At 33.1% G+C, this 20,237-nt stretch overlaps 2 protein-coding genes and 1 non-coding gene across 9 annotated transcripts in view; 1 reads left to right on the forward strand and 2 right to left on the reverse strand.

Moving 5' to 3' along the window:
* LOC122568679 (collagen alpha-1(XXII) chain-like) overlaps nt 1-19,902 on the reverse strand; it is a 41,953-nt gene extending 22,051 nt beyond the window's left edge. For 4 of the 7 annotated variants that reach the window (XR_006317177.1, XM_043728686.1, XM_043728688.1 and 1 more), the window contains exons 1-10: nt 18,491-19,902; nt 10,372-10,439; nt 8,884-9,103; nt 7,728-7,944; nt 6,227-6,400; nt 4,497-4,568; nt 4,337-4,426; nt 3,673-3,780; nt 3,492-3,599; nt 2,098-2,311 (exon numbers count right to left, since the gene is read on the reverse strand). Coding sequence is in view for 6 of the 7 variants with exons in the window: in XM_043728686.1 (XP_043584621.1) it covers nt 2,098-2,311; nt 3,492-3,599; nt 3,673-3,780; nt 4,337-4,426; nt 4,497-4,568; nt 6,227-6,400; nt 7,728-7,944; nt 8,884-9,103; nt 10,372-10,420 (1,252 nt within the window). In the remaining variant the exon portion in view is untranslated. Of the gene's footprint in view, nt 1-2,097; nt 2,312-3,491; nt 3,600-3,672; nt 3,781-4,336; nt 4,427-4,496; nt 4,569-6,226; nt 6,401-7,727; nt 7,945-8,883; nt 9,104-9,576; nt 9,731-9,782; nt 10,313-10,371; nt 10,440-18,490 lie in introns of those variants that run through there. The other 3 variants (XM_043728685.1, XM_043728689.1, XM_043728690.1) reach the window with 3 other exon arrangements.
* On the reverse strand, nt 10,691-10,763 carry Trnar-acg. The gene has a single exon. It is a non-coding gene; the product is annotated as a tRNA-Arg (tRNA).
* On the forward strand, nt 12,155-17,233 carry LOC122568681 (putative uncharacterized protein DDB_G0288537). Its single transcript, XM_043728704.1, has 2 exons — nt 12,155-13,053; nt 13,965-17,233. The coding sequence occupies exon 2, from the start codon at nt 13,985-13,987 to the stop codon at nt 16,277-16,279; it is 2,295 nt and encodes a 764-aa protein (XP_043584639.1). The 5' UTR covers nt 12,155-13,053; nt 13,965-13,984; the 3' UTR covers nt 16,280-17,233.
* Nucleotides 19,903-20,237: the final 335 nt, after the last annotated feature.

A 20,237-nucleotide genomic window follows, 5' to 3' on the forward strand; every position in this document is an offset into this window, starting at 1 on the left:
TACGTTGGCGACTGATTGTCGCCTCGGGCCCAAGCTCACTGTTACAAATCTCAAATAAACACGATCGGATTGAATGACAATTATTTAATTATGGCTATGGTGAAATCCGGATTACAATATTACGGGATTCTCCCCAAGTTCTCAAGGAAGGCTCCGGTGTTCTTTCATCTCCGACATATATATATGTCGGAGATGAAAGAATACCGGAGCCTTTCTTTGGAACTTTGGGAAAATCCCGTAATATTGTAATCTAGATTCTACCATAGCCGTAATTAAACAATTGTCATTCAATCCGATTGTATTTATTCGAAATTTGTAACAATGAGCTTGGGCTCGAGACGACAATCGGTCGCCAACGTAACCGGGGTCAATGGATGAACGTTTGTCTAACAAAGGTACGGAGTAATAGTCTAGCTCTCCTTAAAAGAAATAAGAAAGAAGAAAGAAATGTAGGGATAATCGACAGTAAACATTCCAACGGTCTCTCTCCCGTGGCTCGCCACACGCAGACTCTATTCTCCGAATAAGATGATTACCAGATGTCGATGCGTCTCCACAGTACATATTCAGCTAGCCTGAGGACCCGTTATAAATCTTAAGATTTAGTTAACTAAAGTCCTTCAAACAGACAAACAGCCTTTGTCCCAACTACGGGAAGATAGGGGAAACCTACTTTCTCACGAACGACGCTTCCCGCTAGCAACTTTCCCTCAAGGGCAGCTAGCATCCTTTTCTAACCACCGATATGGCAATTGACTAATTAACAGCAACGTCAATTTCTCTCACCTTCTGAACGAAGGCATCGCTCCACGAATCCGATGATCTCGTACCCTATGACTAGATCTCATAGTTTTCCTCTGTGGCATCATCGCGACGGAAAGTCATTCTTTCGTGCGATCTCATTGACGAGAAGGAATAACGTCTTTACGATCAGTGAATAATACACGTTTTGTTAACCAAGAGTCGGACTTAGATTTTGTGAGAGCGTACATCTATTATCCCGTTGACCGCGGATTCGTTATCGAACCTAGGATCATTGACATTAGCGTCTCGAGTATCTAATTACCACGGTTACTTGTCGATATCTGTAACAATCATATTTGCTCTAGTCAATATCTTCTCTATTGCATAACGGCAATGTCTAATCACAACGAAGATTCGTTTCACGCCCTTAACCCCAACCCTAATCATAACGCCAACCCGACATATATATTGTATACGGAAGTTTTGAAAAGAGTGAAGAACTTCACGTAATTGTAAGAAAATGTCGAATATCCTTCAAACGGAAGTATATTTAAATTAAATTTAAGTAAAAACTGTAAGTGGTATACAAAGAGTACGTAGATAGAAAATCCCTGCTCTTATATGTGGGAAAGTATGTTGACAGGGTAAAGGTATGTGAACTCGCCAGTAAGTTTAACAAAAATAGAATGTTTCTGGGGCATTGATCTCTGACAGTTAGAGAAATGTTGACGATCCATGAAAACAGAGTAATACCTGTGTGAATACGTCTATATGTTCGAGTCCAGTCCATACAATACTACCAAAACTGTTCAAATACAAGTTCGTCGACCGGCGTCAAGCGACAGAAACAGAGTTAGCTGTAGCGAAAATAGAATATACTTTGTCTATCGATGAGTTACCGATTAAAGAAATAAATTCAATCATGAAGAAACGACGAAACAAATGAATTTAAATCTATTCCCCCATGCAAAAGCTAAATTTTTCAAACATAGTCTCATTAAGAATATATTTTTAATTCATTTTCATAAAACATTCATTTTCGTAATATAAATCATTTTAAGCAAAATATTTGTCACCAAATATGCAGAAGTTCTTTGTTGAAGAGAGTAGTAATTAACTATTTTACGCTCACTACCAGAACAATAATGTGTTTAACGATGAATCAGCGCGTGCACGTGGACAGACAACTCCACGCGATTTTCTAACAAGATTAAATTAGTTTACGCGGATGTTCAAGGATTACTTATCGGATAAATCTACGCAATGGTATTTAACGCTAACGTTTAACATTTGACACGGCCACATTAATCCTTGAAAAAAAAAAAGGGTTAAAAATAGATATCGAACCACTACCTTTTTGACCTTGTTTCCCTTCGTCGCCGCGTTCTCCTTGTTCACCCTTCGAACCCTTTTGACCTGGATATCCCGGAGGCCCTGGTGGGCCTACAAATTTTGGTATAACGTCACGATAGTCACTGATCTTTCCTGGTGGACCTGGAGGACCTGGATAACCTTGTGGTCCCGGGAGGCCTTGATCCCCTTTCAACCCTGGAAATCCCATGTCTCCCTATAAAAAACAAATTGAATGTAAATATCATAATACTCACACCCAGTGACTCAAGATCAAATGGCAGCCACTGTAAATGTATTCTAATTACAGTGATCTCTCAAAATGTCTTGTAATAATATTTATCTTACATATATATGTCGAAGATGAAAGGACACCGCAAAGCCTCTCCTTTGGAACTTTGGGAAAATCCCGTAATATTATAATCTAGATTCTACCATAGCCGTAATTAAGCAATTGTTGTCATTCAATCCGATTGTATTTGTTCGAGACTTGTGATAGTGAGCTTGGGCTCAAGGCGATAACCAGTCGCCAAACGTAGCCGCGGTCAAGGGATGAACGTTTTGTCTAACAAAGGTATGGAGTAATAGTATAGCTCTCCTTAAAAGAAATAGTTGTAGGGATAATCGACAGTAAACATTCCAACGGTTCCTGTCCCATGGCTCGCCACACGCAGACCCTATTCTTCGGGTAAGACGGTTACCAGATGTTAACACATCTCTACAGTACGTGTTCAGCTAGCCTGAGGGCCCGTTATAAATCTTAAGATTTAGTTAACTAAAGTCCCTCAAATAGACAAACAGTCTTTGTCCCAACTACGGGAAGATAGGGGAAATCTATTTTTCACGAACGACACTTCCCGCCAGCAACTTTCCCTCAAGGGCGGCCAGCATCCTTCTTTAACCACCAACATAGAAATTGACCACTTTACAGCAACATCAATTTCCCCCGCTTTCCAAACGAAGGCTTTTCTCCACGAATCCGATGATTTCGTGCCCTTAGACACACCCCATCATAGTTTTCCTCTACAGCGTCATCGTGACGGAGAGACACTCTCCCGTACGATCTCACCAACGATTTAAGTAACGTTTTGCGAGCAGTGATTACTCTACATTTTAACTTAGATTCTAACTTATATTCTAACTTCGGCGAAGAAGTAAATTCGCTATCCCGTTGACCGCGGATTCGTTACCGAACATGAGGCCATTGTCAATAGTGTCGCGAGTGCCTGTGCCTGTGTGCGAGTTAATTACCAAGACTGTAATATCCCTAATTGTGTCAATAAACTTCACCTGTGTTGTACCGCACCAATGGCTAATTCCAGTGAAGATTCATTAAACGCCCTTAACACTAATCCAACACTTAATACAAACCTGACATATAAAAATAATAAACTCACTCTTTCGCCATTTTCTCCTTTTGCTCCAGGTAGTCCAATTGGCCCAATAGATCCTTTAGGACCTGGAATTCCGGGAAATCCACGTGCACCAGTGAATCCTTGTGGTCCCTAGTAAGTATCGTAATATCGTAAAGTAGGATAAATAAAAAACATAAATAAGGTTGTATTTATAGGAACGCACTACTTTGCCTTGCTCTCCAGGTGACCCGCGTAAACCTGGCTGTCCAGGTAAGCCGGGTTCTCCGATAGGTCCAGGTGGTCCGGGTAATCCGGTTAAACCGGGTAAACCCTAAATGAATGTTATATTAGACAGATAGATTGTATTGATATGAGATAATTTCCACCTTAGGAAGAAATAAGCATTTGGTAGAACCTTAAATTTCAGATGAAGATGACAATCAGTCTTACTAAAATATTTAGAATAGATAGATAAGAAGGATGTATATGTAATTCCTAAATCAAATGAAAAAGCTGTTTAGACAGTATGAAATCAGTCAACAGTTTATTGTATTTTAAAGTTTCTCTCATATAAAAGACAGAGAATCTGACTTATCGTCTCTTCACTATAGTCTCATTTAGGACTATGTATACTTTAATCTTTTGTTGCATTTACTTTCTTTGAACAATATAACAAAGGATATCTCCATTTATCTAAAAATAGTTTTAGTACTATTATCTTATACTTAATCTTATGGAAGGTATTAAAGAAGATGTTTAAATCAAGTTAGCATTTAATATTAAAAGATCTGATTCATATATGAACTTTATGTAAATGTATTACTTAGACAATATCAAGTGTCAAATCAGACGGAAATATTTATCACTAAAGAGAAGCCCTGACTCACATTAGTGCCATTAATTCCCGGTGGTCCCTGTGGACAGATAATTTCGCAGCCAGGTCTTCTCTGAGGTAATAAAGGGCTGCTAAGGCTCTTCTGCAATTACGTTAATTACAACTGTGGGGTCTTAATGGATTGCGAAGTTGTGTAATATATATAGACTTACCGGCAGTTCCTCACAGGTCTCTCTCTCTGGCCTCGTAGGATCGCAATTTAAAACCATCCACTGAATATCGATCTAGAGACATGTTTTCGAGAAGAAGCAAATATTACGTTAAGAGCAAGAAGTAAAAACGCGAATAGACGAACACTTGAAATGAGCTCTTCACTCTACCCATTAAAATGGCATCTTAGAAAGAAAGCCCAAGAATCTTCTTTGTAAAAAGATACTCTATCAGAGACAATACTTTATTTATTAATTTTGATTTGTATTCATTCATGGAATTGACATGGTACTTGAAAAAGCATCTTGCACTCTATACTTTAAGGTGGCGCGTTAAAAAACAGTTTGGAAATCTCCTCGCAAAAAGACGCTCTGTAGGAAATAATATATTATTCTTCTAGAACATTCTACTTGAAAATTAAATAAAAATTTCGCTGTCGTACTAAATCATTTGTTATGGTATTTATTAATTCTGATTCATATTCATTCATGAAATTAGTACCGCTAACAATATTCGGAAAGCATTTTGCATTTTATATTTTACAACGATTGTCTTAGAAAAAAAAATACTTCATAAAACGAAATTTTATGTAATCTTTAAAACGTATTATTAAAAAATCGATTACTTTATCAACATGCTACGTTATTTACAGTTTACGGTTTATTTTTAGTGTTCGACGTTCCGTCACAAAATTGGTCTAATAATACGTTCATTATGTTTTCCCGTACGCGTTGCGCTTCTAAACTTTGTGCGTACTAAATCTAACTTGTCCCAGTTACGTCTTAGCCTCGTTCATTATATAGTGTTTATTAATTAAGTGTTTCTTAATTGTCTCATGCGACGGATACATTTCTCGCATGAACCAACGGGAGTTATCCCCCGCGAATGTGTCACGGCGCAGTGTTCTGTGAAATTCGCGTGTTTTACGTTACAATCATACGCCTTCTGATCCTCGCTCAGTTGATCGAAATTAGTCGAATAAAAGATCTAAAAGACTCTTCCGACGTTCCGGGAACATCCATTACAATGTTTAGTGAAATACGGTCATGTGGCTATATAAGAATACTACCATATATATGATACAATACAGCGTATCATAGAAATCAGTTATAGCTTTGTTGTTTACATCTTTTGTTCAAAAAATATTTCTTATTCGTTTCTCTAAATTTTCTGTTTGTCCAAAAAATTAAAGCTGAATTATCTCATATATTCATATTTGTCAAAATGTTCCTATTATAATTAATGGTCTGCAAATTTTTATGCATTTATGGAAAATTAAAAAATGCATGAAGTATATACAATATGTAAAATTATGTAAAATATTTAAGGTAAGGTACTCGTTACAATATTTAACGACTCTAAATCTCTGACTAAGTTTTATTCCTTTACTTATTTTTACATAATATGAATTCACATCAATATTTACAGTCTAGTAGTAAGACAACAACCATTAAGGTAGTATATTTTGCAAAAATTATCCCCATATGCAAATCGTTTTGACTAATTTAAATATTTCAATCATTTAAGTCTAGATTTATATACACGATTTTTCATTATTTCATAAAAAATTCCGCAGTAGGTCATCAATAAAATAATTTCAACAAAATAGACGATAATTGCGTAATGCATCGAAATTATCTAATGAACACCGAGTTTGCTGTTAGCGACACTGCTGATCTTATCTCTCCTATGTACAATGTACGCAATGTCAAAGATGAATGATCGAACTTACCGGTACAGTAACATCTTTGCTGTGTGATATTTTCGATATCGATATCTCGCCATCCACTTTGATTGTTCCTCGTGGATCCAAGTCTTGTGTGTCAATGTATTCGCAATCTATATACACCACCAGCCTATCCTTGAAGACTCCAACATTAATTTTGTGCCAATATTTGTCGAAGATCTGTTTCAATCAAACGTCTTATCCAAATTTGTTGCTAGGCAAATATTAAATTTATAATAATAAGATTTATTTGCTACCTTCTCTAATTAAAAGGCTCATAACAAAAATGACCCTTGTCCATTTCCGTTTTTTTTTCAAAAAAACGAAAGGATACTTAGTATTTTTAATTTCTGTTCGACACATTCTAATCTTTCCTAACTTACTCACTATGTTACGAAATACTGTGAGCAAGCTGTAAATGTATCTGTAATTATATCAATTAGACAGAAAGAACTATCTTTAATTATATTACAAAGTTGTGAAATTTCCATAAACGTTGTTTTCGTAGAACCGTTTAATTTTTATCAATTTATCATTTATCATCTATCAATGATAAGTCAATTTATCATAATATCGATTTCATTATGTTGTAAATTTCGCTTTTGACGAATACGATACATTACTGTGTAAAAAGTAAAAAATTTGACAAGAATTATTTTTCTCATGAATCCCTCAATTCTTTTTTCCGCTGTAAAATTCTATTTATTTGCAGGATATTCAACGAGGTGTTTTTGAACAGAATTCTTTTCTTATTAAATAGATAATCTTGAGCAATCAAGAGGCAATTTTCTGCTGCTGCATTCAGAACATCTCCGATTCATTAAGAACGCGACGCTTAACATTTCTTTGAAGTGTTATAAATGACACGACGAATGGTAATCTCATCAGTATTTTTAATACTATACGGATCCCGAACGCGTTCTTTTGCGTCAGGTCTCCCTGAAAAACCTCTAAACTATTTCGCACGAGGCTTATGCAATGGCCCGTGACACGATTTCCGACATCAAGATCTGATTCATACGCCAACGCAGTTTCTCGATTGATATTTGACAGGAGGCTTGAGTTTTTACATGAGAATGCCGCGAGATCGTTGTTTGAAATATCCGCGGTCATGCTCGTCACTCGTGGCCCCTTTTAATCATCACGCGATCCACGATGACATTTTTAAGAGGCGACTGCATTAAACATAGCTTGATGTGACAGCCATCGAATTGATTACTGGAAATGCACTTGGCTTGTCGATATTTCGCTCTACTTTAAATACTAATCTAAGAAACTTTTCTACTTACAAACATGAAACTAATTAACAACAATTAATATCGTTATTAAAATCTAATAGAATGTTATTATCAAAATCTAAAAGAATAAAGAAAATAAATAGGAAAATCTAAAAGAATAAATATAAATTAATCTAAGAAACGACGCTACTTCTGCACTTATAAAAATCAACCTAATCGACGCTAATTAATAACATTATCTCTAACAATGTTTTAAAAATTTTACTCACACGATCGGCCGGGAACGACACCGTTTCCAGTTCCCCTGTCTGGTTCTTCACAGATAAATCCAAAGTCTGAATTTTTGGGTTCATTGCGATTAAAAACTGGGGCTCGTTTTCCATGTCGACGATTCTGATAATGTGCCAAGTATACTTTGGCAGTTTTCTGGCCCTAAATGTGCAAGCCGTGCTGAATTCCTCTGGCAATCCGTTTGGGAGTATAACTCTGACAAACAATATAAAAAAGGGCTTTGTATGTCAGTATACGTAACCATCGAATTGGTCAGTTTTGTAAATTAACTAACCGTACTAACCGTACCGGCACTTCACATGTATCTATTCTTATCGTAACCGGTCATTTGACGTTGTCAACAAATAGACGTTATTTTTTCGAAAGATATTGTCAATTTATTGTAGGAAATAATGCACGACATAACTTTTAAATAATAATAAAATAATCAATCGAACAAATAATCGAACAAATCATCCTCACTTTGAAGTTGCTCATTTTCAGATTTAGAACTTCGTTCGTCTGAACACTCTTCACCTATATTTTGTACGTTTTTCAATAACTTTCTCACTGAACGTGTGGTCATATTCAGGGATAAAACAAAATACAAAACCAATGTACTGAATATTACGAGATTTGTTCATTCCTTGACGTATTTGATTTCTCGTTGGCTTCGATCTGTACTTTGTGACTCTCAAATGATACTGCATTTAGATTTCGTTTAGCTATAGAGAACTTATTATGAAGAGAGTATATTCTTAAGAAGTATTTCTTGAGAGCCTTCGTTAAGACTCCGTTGTGTTTAGGCGTTACTACAGATGTACGCAACTATAGTTGATTAAATCTTACTCGAGTTCAGAACTAAGGTCTCACGTAGAGAACTTTAGAAATAGATGTAAATTTGTCGACCGGTCAAGTGACCGGTCGTGGTAAACAGATCAGGCGATAAACTTTCCTCAGTAAAAGAAAAAGCAAAACAAAAATTGAGAATTTGATTAATCAGATAATATAAGAGTTTAAATAAAATTAGATAAACAAAAAAAAAAAAATAACAATGAATGTACAATTTTAAATTAAATTTTGAAACTGGTTATTTGACCGGGCTTCATAAGGTTAGGGTTAAACGTCGTTGGCAAATAGTTTGATAAAACTTACTTTGTTGGTTGAGTGATGTCTGTATCTTTCTCCAATCTGTAGGCGATTTGCATACGATTGCTACCTCTGACTCGCGTCACGCCAGTGTAATGTGTCTCCAAAGGATCTAGTTTCAACTTGCTGATGAAGTCGAATGTTTGAAGATCGTCCTCGCCCTGTTTGTATCCCTCGCATGGTCCACGAGCAGAATTCAAGATTGTCTCCTTGCCAGATGTATATTCTACGAATGTCCAAAATATTAGAACCTTGCAAAATATTTAATAATATTTTATCATTTTTATCTTTCTTTTAAAACCATAACTATTTTCTTTCCATAATACTTTTTTGCAACTTCCTATCGTTTCAAGTAAATACATTTTTAGATAAATAATATATGAATATCGCAAGGAAAAACATGATAATATTATCTTATGATAGAACAATATAGGTTGTTAATGTCTTAAAAAAAAATTTTAATATACTTAGAACGGAAAATCATGCATATTATAGACGATTCTTTTATACTTTCTCAAACATACGAAATTCATTAAGAATAAAAAAACACGATTGGATTTAAACGTGATCTCATGATTATATAAGTAATTATATACATTATACGTGAACAAGATTATTTTTATCGGACGAAGTTGATACCTATTATTACAATTACTTTAGAAACAATTGATAAAGCGAAAAGCGGTAGTTAATACACACAGAAGCGCAATAAAGTGTGTGAGAGAAGTACACATATGTTCGCATATTGATAGTGTGAGGTGACGTCGCTAGGAAGAAATGATGCCCTATTGTCACACAAGCCAATAAGTTTCTACTTGAATTATTCTGATCAGACGTTGCTGATGGTATTATTCTCGCGACAATATAAGCATTATCCAAATATAATACAACAATTGCATACATACCTAAGTATGTATACAGGGTGTTTCAGAGCTCAACCGACAAACTTTGCCAACATGTTGATAACAGGCATATTAGTATAGCACTTTTTGCTCAAAATGACCCAAACGTGTTGACAAAATTGAGATCTGAAACACACCTTGAGATGACCGGTAACGTTTATGCGATACAATAATAAGTTAAATATAAAGATAATAGGGGAGTAATAGATATTATCTTACGAAATAGAATTTTGTATGTGCTTCGTTTTATGAACCTCTAACCAGAAGCAACTCGTCGCTGTTTTAGTCAAATAAAGGAAATGCTTTCAACGAGACATATAGTGTTTCTGAAGGTTATAGGGGAAAGACGTGACAAGTAACATTTTCTCTTTCTGTTTTTTATAGAACAGCAATTTTGTAATTCAATGTATTGAAAGCCAACGAAAGAAAACAAAATATGAATGTTGATGAAAAATATACATATCCATATACATAAATATATAGCGTAAATGTTAGTCTCTTTTATGTAGTTAACATAACGAAAGGTTTACAACTATAAACTTTATTAGTGACATAAATTATATTTAAATATTAATTATATTTTAAAACTTACTCGTACGTGTGAATTGCACAAGCACGAATATCCATATTGAGAAGTACATCCGCAGATCCAAGTTGATCCTATAATAATAAGTAGTAAATATACATAGTTTATAAGTAACAAATTCTATAACAACAATATAACAAGAACAATAGATAGAGGTAGTATTTATCTATGATTTATCTTTATACGGTCAAAACAAAAATAACAGCATAAATAAGTTACACCTCTACATATTACTATAAAATATAAATGGATGAAGGTGTAAAATGTTCTATAGATACAAATATATTATTATTAATAACACAATTTTATAGAAAAAAAGTAGTGCCGATCCTGCCAGGATTCGAACCTGGAATCTTCTGATCCGTAGTCAGACGCGTTATCCGTTGCGCCACAGGACCTTAGTGGCTATAAAATTTAGCCTTTATTATTTAAACATAATAATAAACTAAAATTTGTGAAAATACATTTATAATAAATCTTATGTAGGATCTAATCAAGCCATTCATCGAAGGAAGAATTGATAAAAAGATAAATACAACCCACTGTTTTACCGTACGTAGGAAAAAACAGGAATGAAAGAGAAAGGTTCGAAAGTCATCTTGATAAAAGGGGATATACCAGTGAGACAATACTAATGCAACGATAAAACTTTTTTATTTTTAATTTTTGTTAAATAGAACTTTTACCAAAGTAATTGTAAAGTTTTTCAAATTAAAACAAGATCAAACACGATATAATTTATAGCATGTTTACTTATTTAATGACATAAACTTATATTCTTTCGTCTATTAAATATCTATGTAAAAGTTATTTAATAGTTATTATAATATCGTGTTTGGTCTTATTTTAACCAGAAAAATTTCACAATACGTTAGTAAAAGTCTGATTTAAAAAAATTAAAAGAGCAAAAGTTCCATCAGTATCTCATGCGCACTTGAATTCGGATAAAATTACACTACTCATCATAAGTCGTCAAACTTCACGGTATGTGAAACAAAAGGAATAGTCGGGCCCCTTGCGGAGAATTCCCTCCATGGTGGGAATGACGACCGAATGACGACCGGATGCCGAACGAGGGAGTTTTACCGAGTGTAATACATACATATATGGGAGTACTGTACATATTTTAATTTTATTTCATGTTTCTTTCTCATAAAAAATTAAAAAAATAATAATCTTCAAAACAAATAATCAGCAATTTGATATTTTGCCTTTTCGTTAAAATTAAATTTCTTTGTACAATTTATTTATAGTAATATATAATTTATTATTGTTTTATCTATTCTTAATAAATAAACGCACAAAAAATTTATGATTTTATTATACAACCAAATATTTACATTTAATGTCATATTAATGTTTGATTTAATATTTTTGACTTATGATGTTGTGAATAAATTTAAATGAACTCTTGTGTATACTGTGTATTATATGTATATATGTTTTTGGTGAGGCATGTTTAGTCTGGTACAGTGCGTCCATGATTATCTCCGTGTAAGTTGATACAACTTGATAATTTCTCACAGTATAATCTGTCTGAACATATATATATATATACACACATAATATGTATTGTGTATCCATGTACATATTTTCTCATAATATTTGAGAATACAATGGAAATAAATTTATTAGAATATGGATGTGTAAAAACAAAATATATTTATAATATATTTATAATGTTTTACAACTTATATTATACAATATTAAATATATGTATATCATATGTATATAATAATAATTATAAACACATTTTCAAATGTAAAATATAAATTTTTACAGTATTAAAATTTTCTTTTAGAGAGTCTATTCGGAAATTATTCTCTTGAATAATCAAAGACATTAAACATTTTTAGGTATAAGTCAGAAAATAACATGAATAAATTCGTATAGTCTGAATATATCTCAATAAAAGCTTTATTTCTTTCCTTTATAAATAGAACTTTAGTTGGCATGAACATCTAATTTTATGTTCCGAATGGTGCGTAAGTAAAGAAGCACATAATAATGAAGATACGTAAATGTAAAGAATATTCTTCTGAATTTACTTCTTTTTATTCTTATACATTACACATTCGTCTTGTCTCTGGTTAAACAGTAACAATATTATGTCGGAAATTCTTTTTCGTTACCGGCAACAGCAAGATAAATACATACATATATGCAGCATTAGTCAGCTACAGCATAGTGTAAGTGAAGACAACACAGAATAAAATAAGGACGAGGATTGGTTGTGTTATATACAACCTTGCTTCCTATTGGTTGAACCTCATGGGTCTTATCGGATTACTTGACTATGACTACGTGACGTTGCCACACCGCTATGTTGGGTCTACCAAAGTTTCAGTTTTCTGCGTTGCGTTGAATTGAATTGAAGGAGAAAAATTTGTAGATGCGTTTTTATATTTTTATCAATTAGCCGCAACCAATTATCTTTGTAATTATAGCCAAAATATCGGTCTTATAGTCATAGCAGTGGGGATAGTGTTTACATTCGGCAACGTTGGAATTGCGCCATCTCATGCAATTTTTCTTTCACGTGATGTATACCTATATCATAAAATTCATAGAGTTTCTTAATACTTTTTGGGATGAAGGTTTTTATTCTTCCCCAACAATGTGATATGATGAAGAAGAAAAATCATTATCTGTTTGAAGACTTGTATATTCTAACCAATATTTGTTCTTGTAAGTATTGCATTTTTACAGAATATTTAATATTTTTAAGTGTTTATTATATACGTAGTATATTGTAAAATAGTAGAAAAAATACTATAAATAGTAGAAAATAAAAGATAAATGTTACTCACTTATTTAATTAAAGATAAAATAAATTATTTAATTTGCAAAATATGTAAATTCCTTTTTTCCTGTTTTTACAAAATAAGTAATTAACGGGAGAAATAAAATAAGTTTACTATTTTAGTTTATAATATTTTATAAGGTATTTTATAGTTTTGTAGTTTTATCTTCATTTGATGTATTTCTAGAAAGCTTCTGTAGAAATAAGTATTTCTATCAATAATAAGAATATTTTAAAAATCATAATGGACATTTTTGTTTCCTCTTCTTAACGATGAATCCAGCATTTATTTACGCATACATTCGACAATGTCTTATGCAAAATTTGATGAGCATCCGTACAAATTTTTCTATAAAATAGATATATTATATCAATTTCTTTTAACAAATAACCATGATGAAGAGGCAACACTAAAGAGAATGTATCTCATAAATTAAACTCATATTATAAACTTATATTAATAATAAATAATAATGTATTAAATATATATTAATATTAAATCCATTCCTATCGTTACAACTCACGTATTTATTACATCTTGATCAAACACATTTCAAAATGTTGTTTTCATCTATAAACTGAATGAATTAACTTTATATGTATGTAAACTTATGACACCCTATACGGGCTAAACGTCTATTGTAAATATTTGTGACTATTATACATACATTTTTTATATCGAATGATAGTTGTCAAAGTACTACCATACTACTTTTATATAAAAATTATCACTGTACTATGTTGTTATTAATTTGCAATGTAAAAAATAATCAGTCTCATCATTTTATGTTTCCAGAAATTCGCTACTTTTAGAAGATGGCGCCACATATACAACGGGACTACAACGCTATTGGAGATCCAGGCAGATACTCACTGAGGACACTCAGGCATGGTGAAAAAAATTGTTTCCAATCACACACTTTTGACGTGTCTAAAATAAACGGCAAAGAGGATTTCCTTCGTTGTATTGGTCTTCAAATGAAAAGATTTCAGTATAAGTATAGAATGTCAAACAGTGATCGTAAAATTAAAAAGATTAATATTCCCAGTGGTGTAACATTGCGTGATTGTTCCGTTATTATCCTGGGGAACACATGTAAGCTATGTGGAAAGTGTTTTAAGTGTAAAATTGACTTAAATAAGCATAATTTGTTAAAACATCAGACACATGAAAAACTAAGTAACACGACCGTGAAAGAAACTCAATGTACGGAGAAGGAAATCGAAATCTGCAAAAATTATCCAAAATCTTTAAACCATTCAGTAATCGAGGCCAGTAAAAATTTTGCAACAAAAGAACACAAAAAATTACGTTTAACCTTGAAAATAGGAGAGGAAATCATCGCCAAAATATCGATGAAGAGAAAACACTTAAAGAAAGATAACGTCGACATGTGGACTCAAACCGAATTGAATCATGACACTGAATTAATTGCGGACATGAATATGTATGAAAGTGTTGCTTCTCGTATCGATCCTCTTATGTTCGGTAATAGTCCTTGCCAATGTTTTAACCCGTCTGTGCACACGGTACAATGCTCGAATCGATATTTGGCTAGCAACATTGTAGCAAGTACGCAGACGGTTCGTGAGAAAATTATAACGCAGGAGGAAACTAACTCTTCGCACAGGTTGAAGGAGTCACGCGATATATCCGCAAATGAAAAATGTGGCGCTACTCTTCGTGTTACACCAAACTCATCTCTTGAGTTAAATTTGTCATTTGTAACCGAAAAATACAATTTACGTGAACAAGATCATGTTAAAAATGGTAGTTCGGAGGAACTCTCTTCAACGCCTTCAGATGATGCTTTAATATTCAACAAAATGTGTAATAAATCGCTGTTCGCTGTAACATCAAAGTCAATGTCGGGCTACAACAAAAAAGATGATAGTGTTACATCTTTATCAAAGAATACAAATACTCGATCAAAGAATATCATGCAAATTAATCTAGAAAATATTGACGAAAATGAGGAAACAACAAATATTAATACAAATCCAGTCCAGAAAGATTTTATTATAAACAATACAGAAAACTATATATTGAGAAAATTACAGGATGACTCTAATGTGATACAGGCAATACTACCGGTAATCGTGCCAATAATTATGCCAAATACAAGTGTTCCTAATACACCTATTAAACTTATGATACAATCAGCATCAACAGAACAAAAAGAACAGCAACTGGGACAAAAGCAGCAGCAACAATTACAATCAGACCAACAACTGCAATTGCAACAAAATCAACGATTACAAGCAGAGCATCAGGAACAACCACAGCAAGGTCAACAGAAACAAGAAATTACGGAAACTTCCACTCTCCCCACCGAAGATAATTCCAAAGATGGAATGCCGCAGTTGAAACTTCAGAAAGAACAGCAATTACAACCGGATCAACAGTTGCAACTGGAACAAGAACAGCAATTGCAAGTCAAACATCAGGAGCAACTACAGCAAGCTCAAAAGCAACAACAAATTATGAAAACTCCTACTCACATCGCGAAAGATAATTCCGATGATGATGTGCAAGAAGTATTGCGAATCGTTCGGAGACATAGCACTGCGGATGTCAATCACGAGTCACCAACTCGGTTCGAGCGAGAGATGTTGCTACATGTCGCCATTAGAGATATGAAGAGAATGGAAGGAGAAGGATGGCATTTGCTAGAGAAAGTAATCGACTACACAGGAAGAAAATCGAAATCTAGTACCAAATGTAGCGAAACAAATGATCAGTGTATGAAAAAAATGAAGGAAATAATAACTGAATTGGATTTCGACTGTAGAAATTCAACCAAAGAAAAATACATTTCCCATATGAAGGAGCACGTTGCGAAAATGCAAAGTTATAATAACATAACAACAATGTGTGGATCTGATAGTGTAAAGGAAAATTTAATGACATGTAATGAGAATATCAATATATCATCTAAGATGATACGACAGTATAATATGAATCATTATAAGGAAAAATTCGAAATAAATAACAATATGCAGAGTGTAGAAGAATCTGTTAGCCATTTTCTTGTGCCTTGTTCCGGTGACATGGAAAGTAGGAGTAAAGGACCGATTGTAATAGATCTAGTCAATAGTACCGATGAATAGTAATAGAAACTATTGGATCGGTAGATAGCAAGCATAGCTTTATGAGAATGGTGTCGAACTGCGAACAACTATTGCAATGGTGGATACGTCCTCAGAATATGTAATACATATATTACGAAATGAATATGCTGAAGTACCTTTAATATGGGCAACTATCCAACTTTCATTACTTGTAACGTCATCTTTCGTTATATTATGTTATTTTGTTTCATAAATTAAATACACGCGTATGTTACAACATATATATGTACTGATTGAACACAAGTTCAATTATGTACTATGTTCGAATTAAATGAACAGGAACTGCACTTAAATGCTACTTAGTATTATCGCTACCAAAATGTTTCAAAAGCTACTTATGTTTGTGTTATACGTATATTGACTCTGAATTTAGTGTAAAGTAAACAAAATATAGATATATGTCTGTATATTATATATGTTTTTTTATGTTTATATATAGGTGCTTAGTAACGATGAGACGAAATTTGTTAAAATATTTTATAAGATATTTACCTAAATGTTCAAAGTATGTGTTTTGTATCAGTATTATTACTTATTACGGTAATATCTACCTAATTTTCATCTTTTGTTATTTTGTACTAGATTATTTACATTGAACAGAGTTATACTCTGCTGTACAGAACTATAATAATACATACATACGTATAGTAATTTAAGAATTTTATATCTTTTTTTAATAAATCTTCTTCGAAATGGAGAAACACAATTTGAGTTTTTTTCTATCACATCACGATAGATACACTTTAGAAAGTTATAAAAACATGTGCGTCATACAATCTAAACAAAAATATAATAAAAATTATTACAATCGATATTATTGAAATTAAAAGAGCACAGAAACCGTCCTTTGAAACAAATATGCTGTTGAAAGTTCCAGTTAAAATTTATCAATAAGGATGTCGTCGTTTACGATCAACGAAAAGAATTATCACTTGCTACAGCATAATGGAGATAGTGATTTAAGATTTAAAGATAGAAATGCTCCATCTATCACTTGCGATACGATAGAGAAGGAATGTAAATTAAATACCTACACAACGATTGAGAACTAGCAAGGACATTGGATTACAATGATAGTTAAGGAATTTAAATTTCCATCAAATCTCTTGATATTTTCGGTAGGTAAAGTAATATGCGTAAATAATAAAAAACACAAAAGTATAAATGGAAAAATTATATGTACTTCAGAAAAAATTGAAACATGGCAACAAATTGAAGGTCATTAAATATTCTTAATATATCTAACTCAGATATATTTACGAATGGACTTTCGAAAAGGACGATTGGAAGACAATTTTATATTTTTGAATTTGGAAATGTTATTTTATGTCGTTTATATCGACTTTATAATCTTTGTATATTTTGCAATATTACACGATAATTTTTAGAATTGATGACCATTTTTTAATAGCAACAGTACAAAATTTTAAGCCACACATTCAATTTAGATTTTAAAATAAATAAAAATAACACCAGTTCGAAAAATAATGAAAAAAAAGATCAAGCACATCTGGGTTAAAAAAACATTCTCTGAAACTTAGGCGTATCGACATGAAATATTTTATATATATAGCTAAAACAGTATTTTGTAAAACCTGGATATATCAAGATCTATAGAAAAGTGTCCTGTAGAATTGAAAATGGGGGACTACAAACGATGGCACTTATTTTTATTTAAAAAGTATTATTATAAATTCATTAGAAAATGAGGAAAAATTCAATTAATTCTATTTGCACTTTTCTTAAATTCATATAATGTAATTAATGAAAAACAGATTCTGTCGTGTTTCATATCTAGGTATTAAAACTGCTCGATTTAAACTGACTTTTAAGTTTTGAAGAGAACCAAGTGTTTTATAAATGCGGAACATCTTTATAACATGATTTTACCGCAAACTGTTCTATTCGTTCGAAACAGGTTTCTTAATACAATCAAAAACCAACATTACTTCTTCATCAATACGTGCAATATCCAGCATGAAAGGATTAAAGACAAATCACAAACTAAAAATTTGTTGGTAAAATACTATCAAATAAAAAGATCTCGAAACTGTATCAACAAATTCGGATTACACGTGGTCGTTCAACCTCTCGATGTGGATAGTTTGATAAAATTTTAGCATGTGCGAGAGTCTACATGCTACCGGCTTGTTCTGAAGGAACTTTTGGTCGCGTTGGAGCGTCTCGTACCTGAAGTCTTTGGCTGGATGTGAGAGCGCTACGGCTTCCGATAGTTGCTGCTTGGTCAGCGGAAGTCAATGGACCGGCATATATATTCCGTGAAGGGTTCGATGTGTGTCACGCGTAATACCGAAAGCACAATTAAATTACAAGACGAGGCAACGCATTGCACGGCTGCCCGGCACCAACTGATAAGCCCTGGAGAACAGCATGGCTTGCATCTCTCCACCTCTCTTCAAGGAGATTCAATCTTGCTTTCCATCTTCCGTCATCGGGGAGAAGAGACAATTACAGTTGTTCATGAATTAGCATGTCGTGCGCGCAGAGAAAGGAGCCTGCATGCTCTGTCGCCGGCTGCGATCGCGTTCACTTCGACCGTTTGTAACAAGCTGCCATATGTATGTACTGGCGCTTTTGACTTGATCAGGTTCACCATAAGCGTTAAGTAAATAAGATCATCGGAAACGAGTTCAGAGAAGATATATAATTTTTTATGAAAGAGAAAAAGTTGAATTTAAGAGAGTAAATACACTCATACTTAGGTGCGGATGTTTATTTATTTATAGGAAATTTCAAAGTGCGAAAATATACAAAATGCATATAACATGAAAAGTTATCAAAATGGTTATTGTTAAGTTCAACTTTTCCATAACTTTTGCCGCTGAAGTTGGTAATGATACCATAATATGCTTCTACAATAATACGTAGAAAGTTATAAACAGCTCTATATCATATATACGTCTTCATTGAACGTTTAGAAAGAAGTTAAATAGAAGTTAATGATTTAATTACAAGGGAAAAGTTAATGACTGTGATCTATGTGTCAAGAAATATACACAGCAGTAAAGTCTTTCATTCATAGATAATCAATTTTTCATTGCATCCCCTCAAAAGGAATAATCAATAATAAAAGCTAAAAGCATAGTGCTGTTTCTCAAGCGTTGGAACCTTCATTACGTGTAATGCGTATCTACTCACATGCATCTATACAATATTTTCAATTATGCTTTTACAAAAGAATTACAAAAAACCACCAAACGTATAGTGAAATCATTATTACATGTAAAAACAATTTTATAGAACGCGTAATAGTTAAGCTGAGAATGCTTGCTGAGAAAATTCATCACACGACGTTTTGTTTAGACTAAAAGAATTAATAGCGTTAAGTAAGTGGAATTAAATATTTTATTATTATTCAATATCACATGAGAAGTAGAAGAATTATTGTTTGTAGCGATTACAAAGAATAGTATGTATTTAATTACAAACAATAACGTATTTGATGTTATTAGAGGATAGTAATATTTTTTTTTTATTGTTTGTTTTAATTTTTACAATTTGTCCAGTGGGACATTAGATAAAATGTTGTAACATGTGATTGGATAGCATGTGGATGGTTACCTCCAGCGGGGTACCATCTTCGTGTTTTTTAGGTTATATCCTTTGTGAGATCAGCTGGGTGTTTCCTTTTTAGTCTTCTTTCTATGCTTGTGTTGATCGTTTCCGTAGCCAGCCGGTTTGGGTGTGTTGTTATTCTTTCTCTGTACCTTTCCGCGCATCTGGTAATCTCCTCCTTGACCGTTGGTATTCCCAGGTCCTTCCGTATATCCTCGTTTCTAACGTACCATGGGGCGTTTACTATTGTTCTCAGAATTTTTGATTGTAATGTCTCTATTTTGTTTATATGGCTCTTTGCTGCTGTCCCCCATAGTGGTATTCCGTATGTCCAGATTGGTTTTATAATTGTTTTATATAT

Source organism: Bombus pyrosoma, linkage group LG6 (assembly GCF_014825855.1).
Source record: "Bombus pyrosoma isolate SC7728 linkage group LG6, ASM1482585v1, whole genome shotgun sequence".
NCBI classification, from domain to species: Eukaryota; Metazoa; Arthropoda; class Insecta; order Hymenoptera; family Apidae; genus Bombus; species Bombus pyrosoma.

Excerpts from the sequence above, each read along its gene's own strand:
- LOC122568681 (XM_043728704.1), top strand. The coding sequence starts at position 13,985 with ATGGCGCCACATATACAACGGGACTACAACGCTATTGGAGATCCAGGC.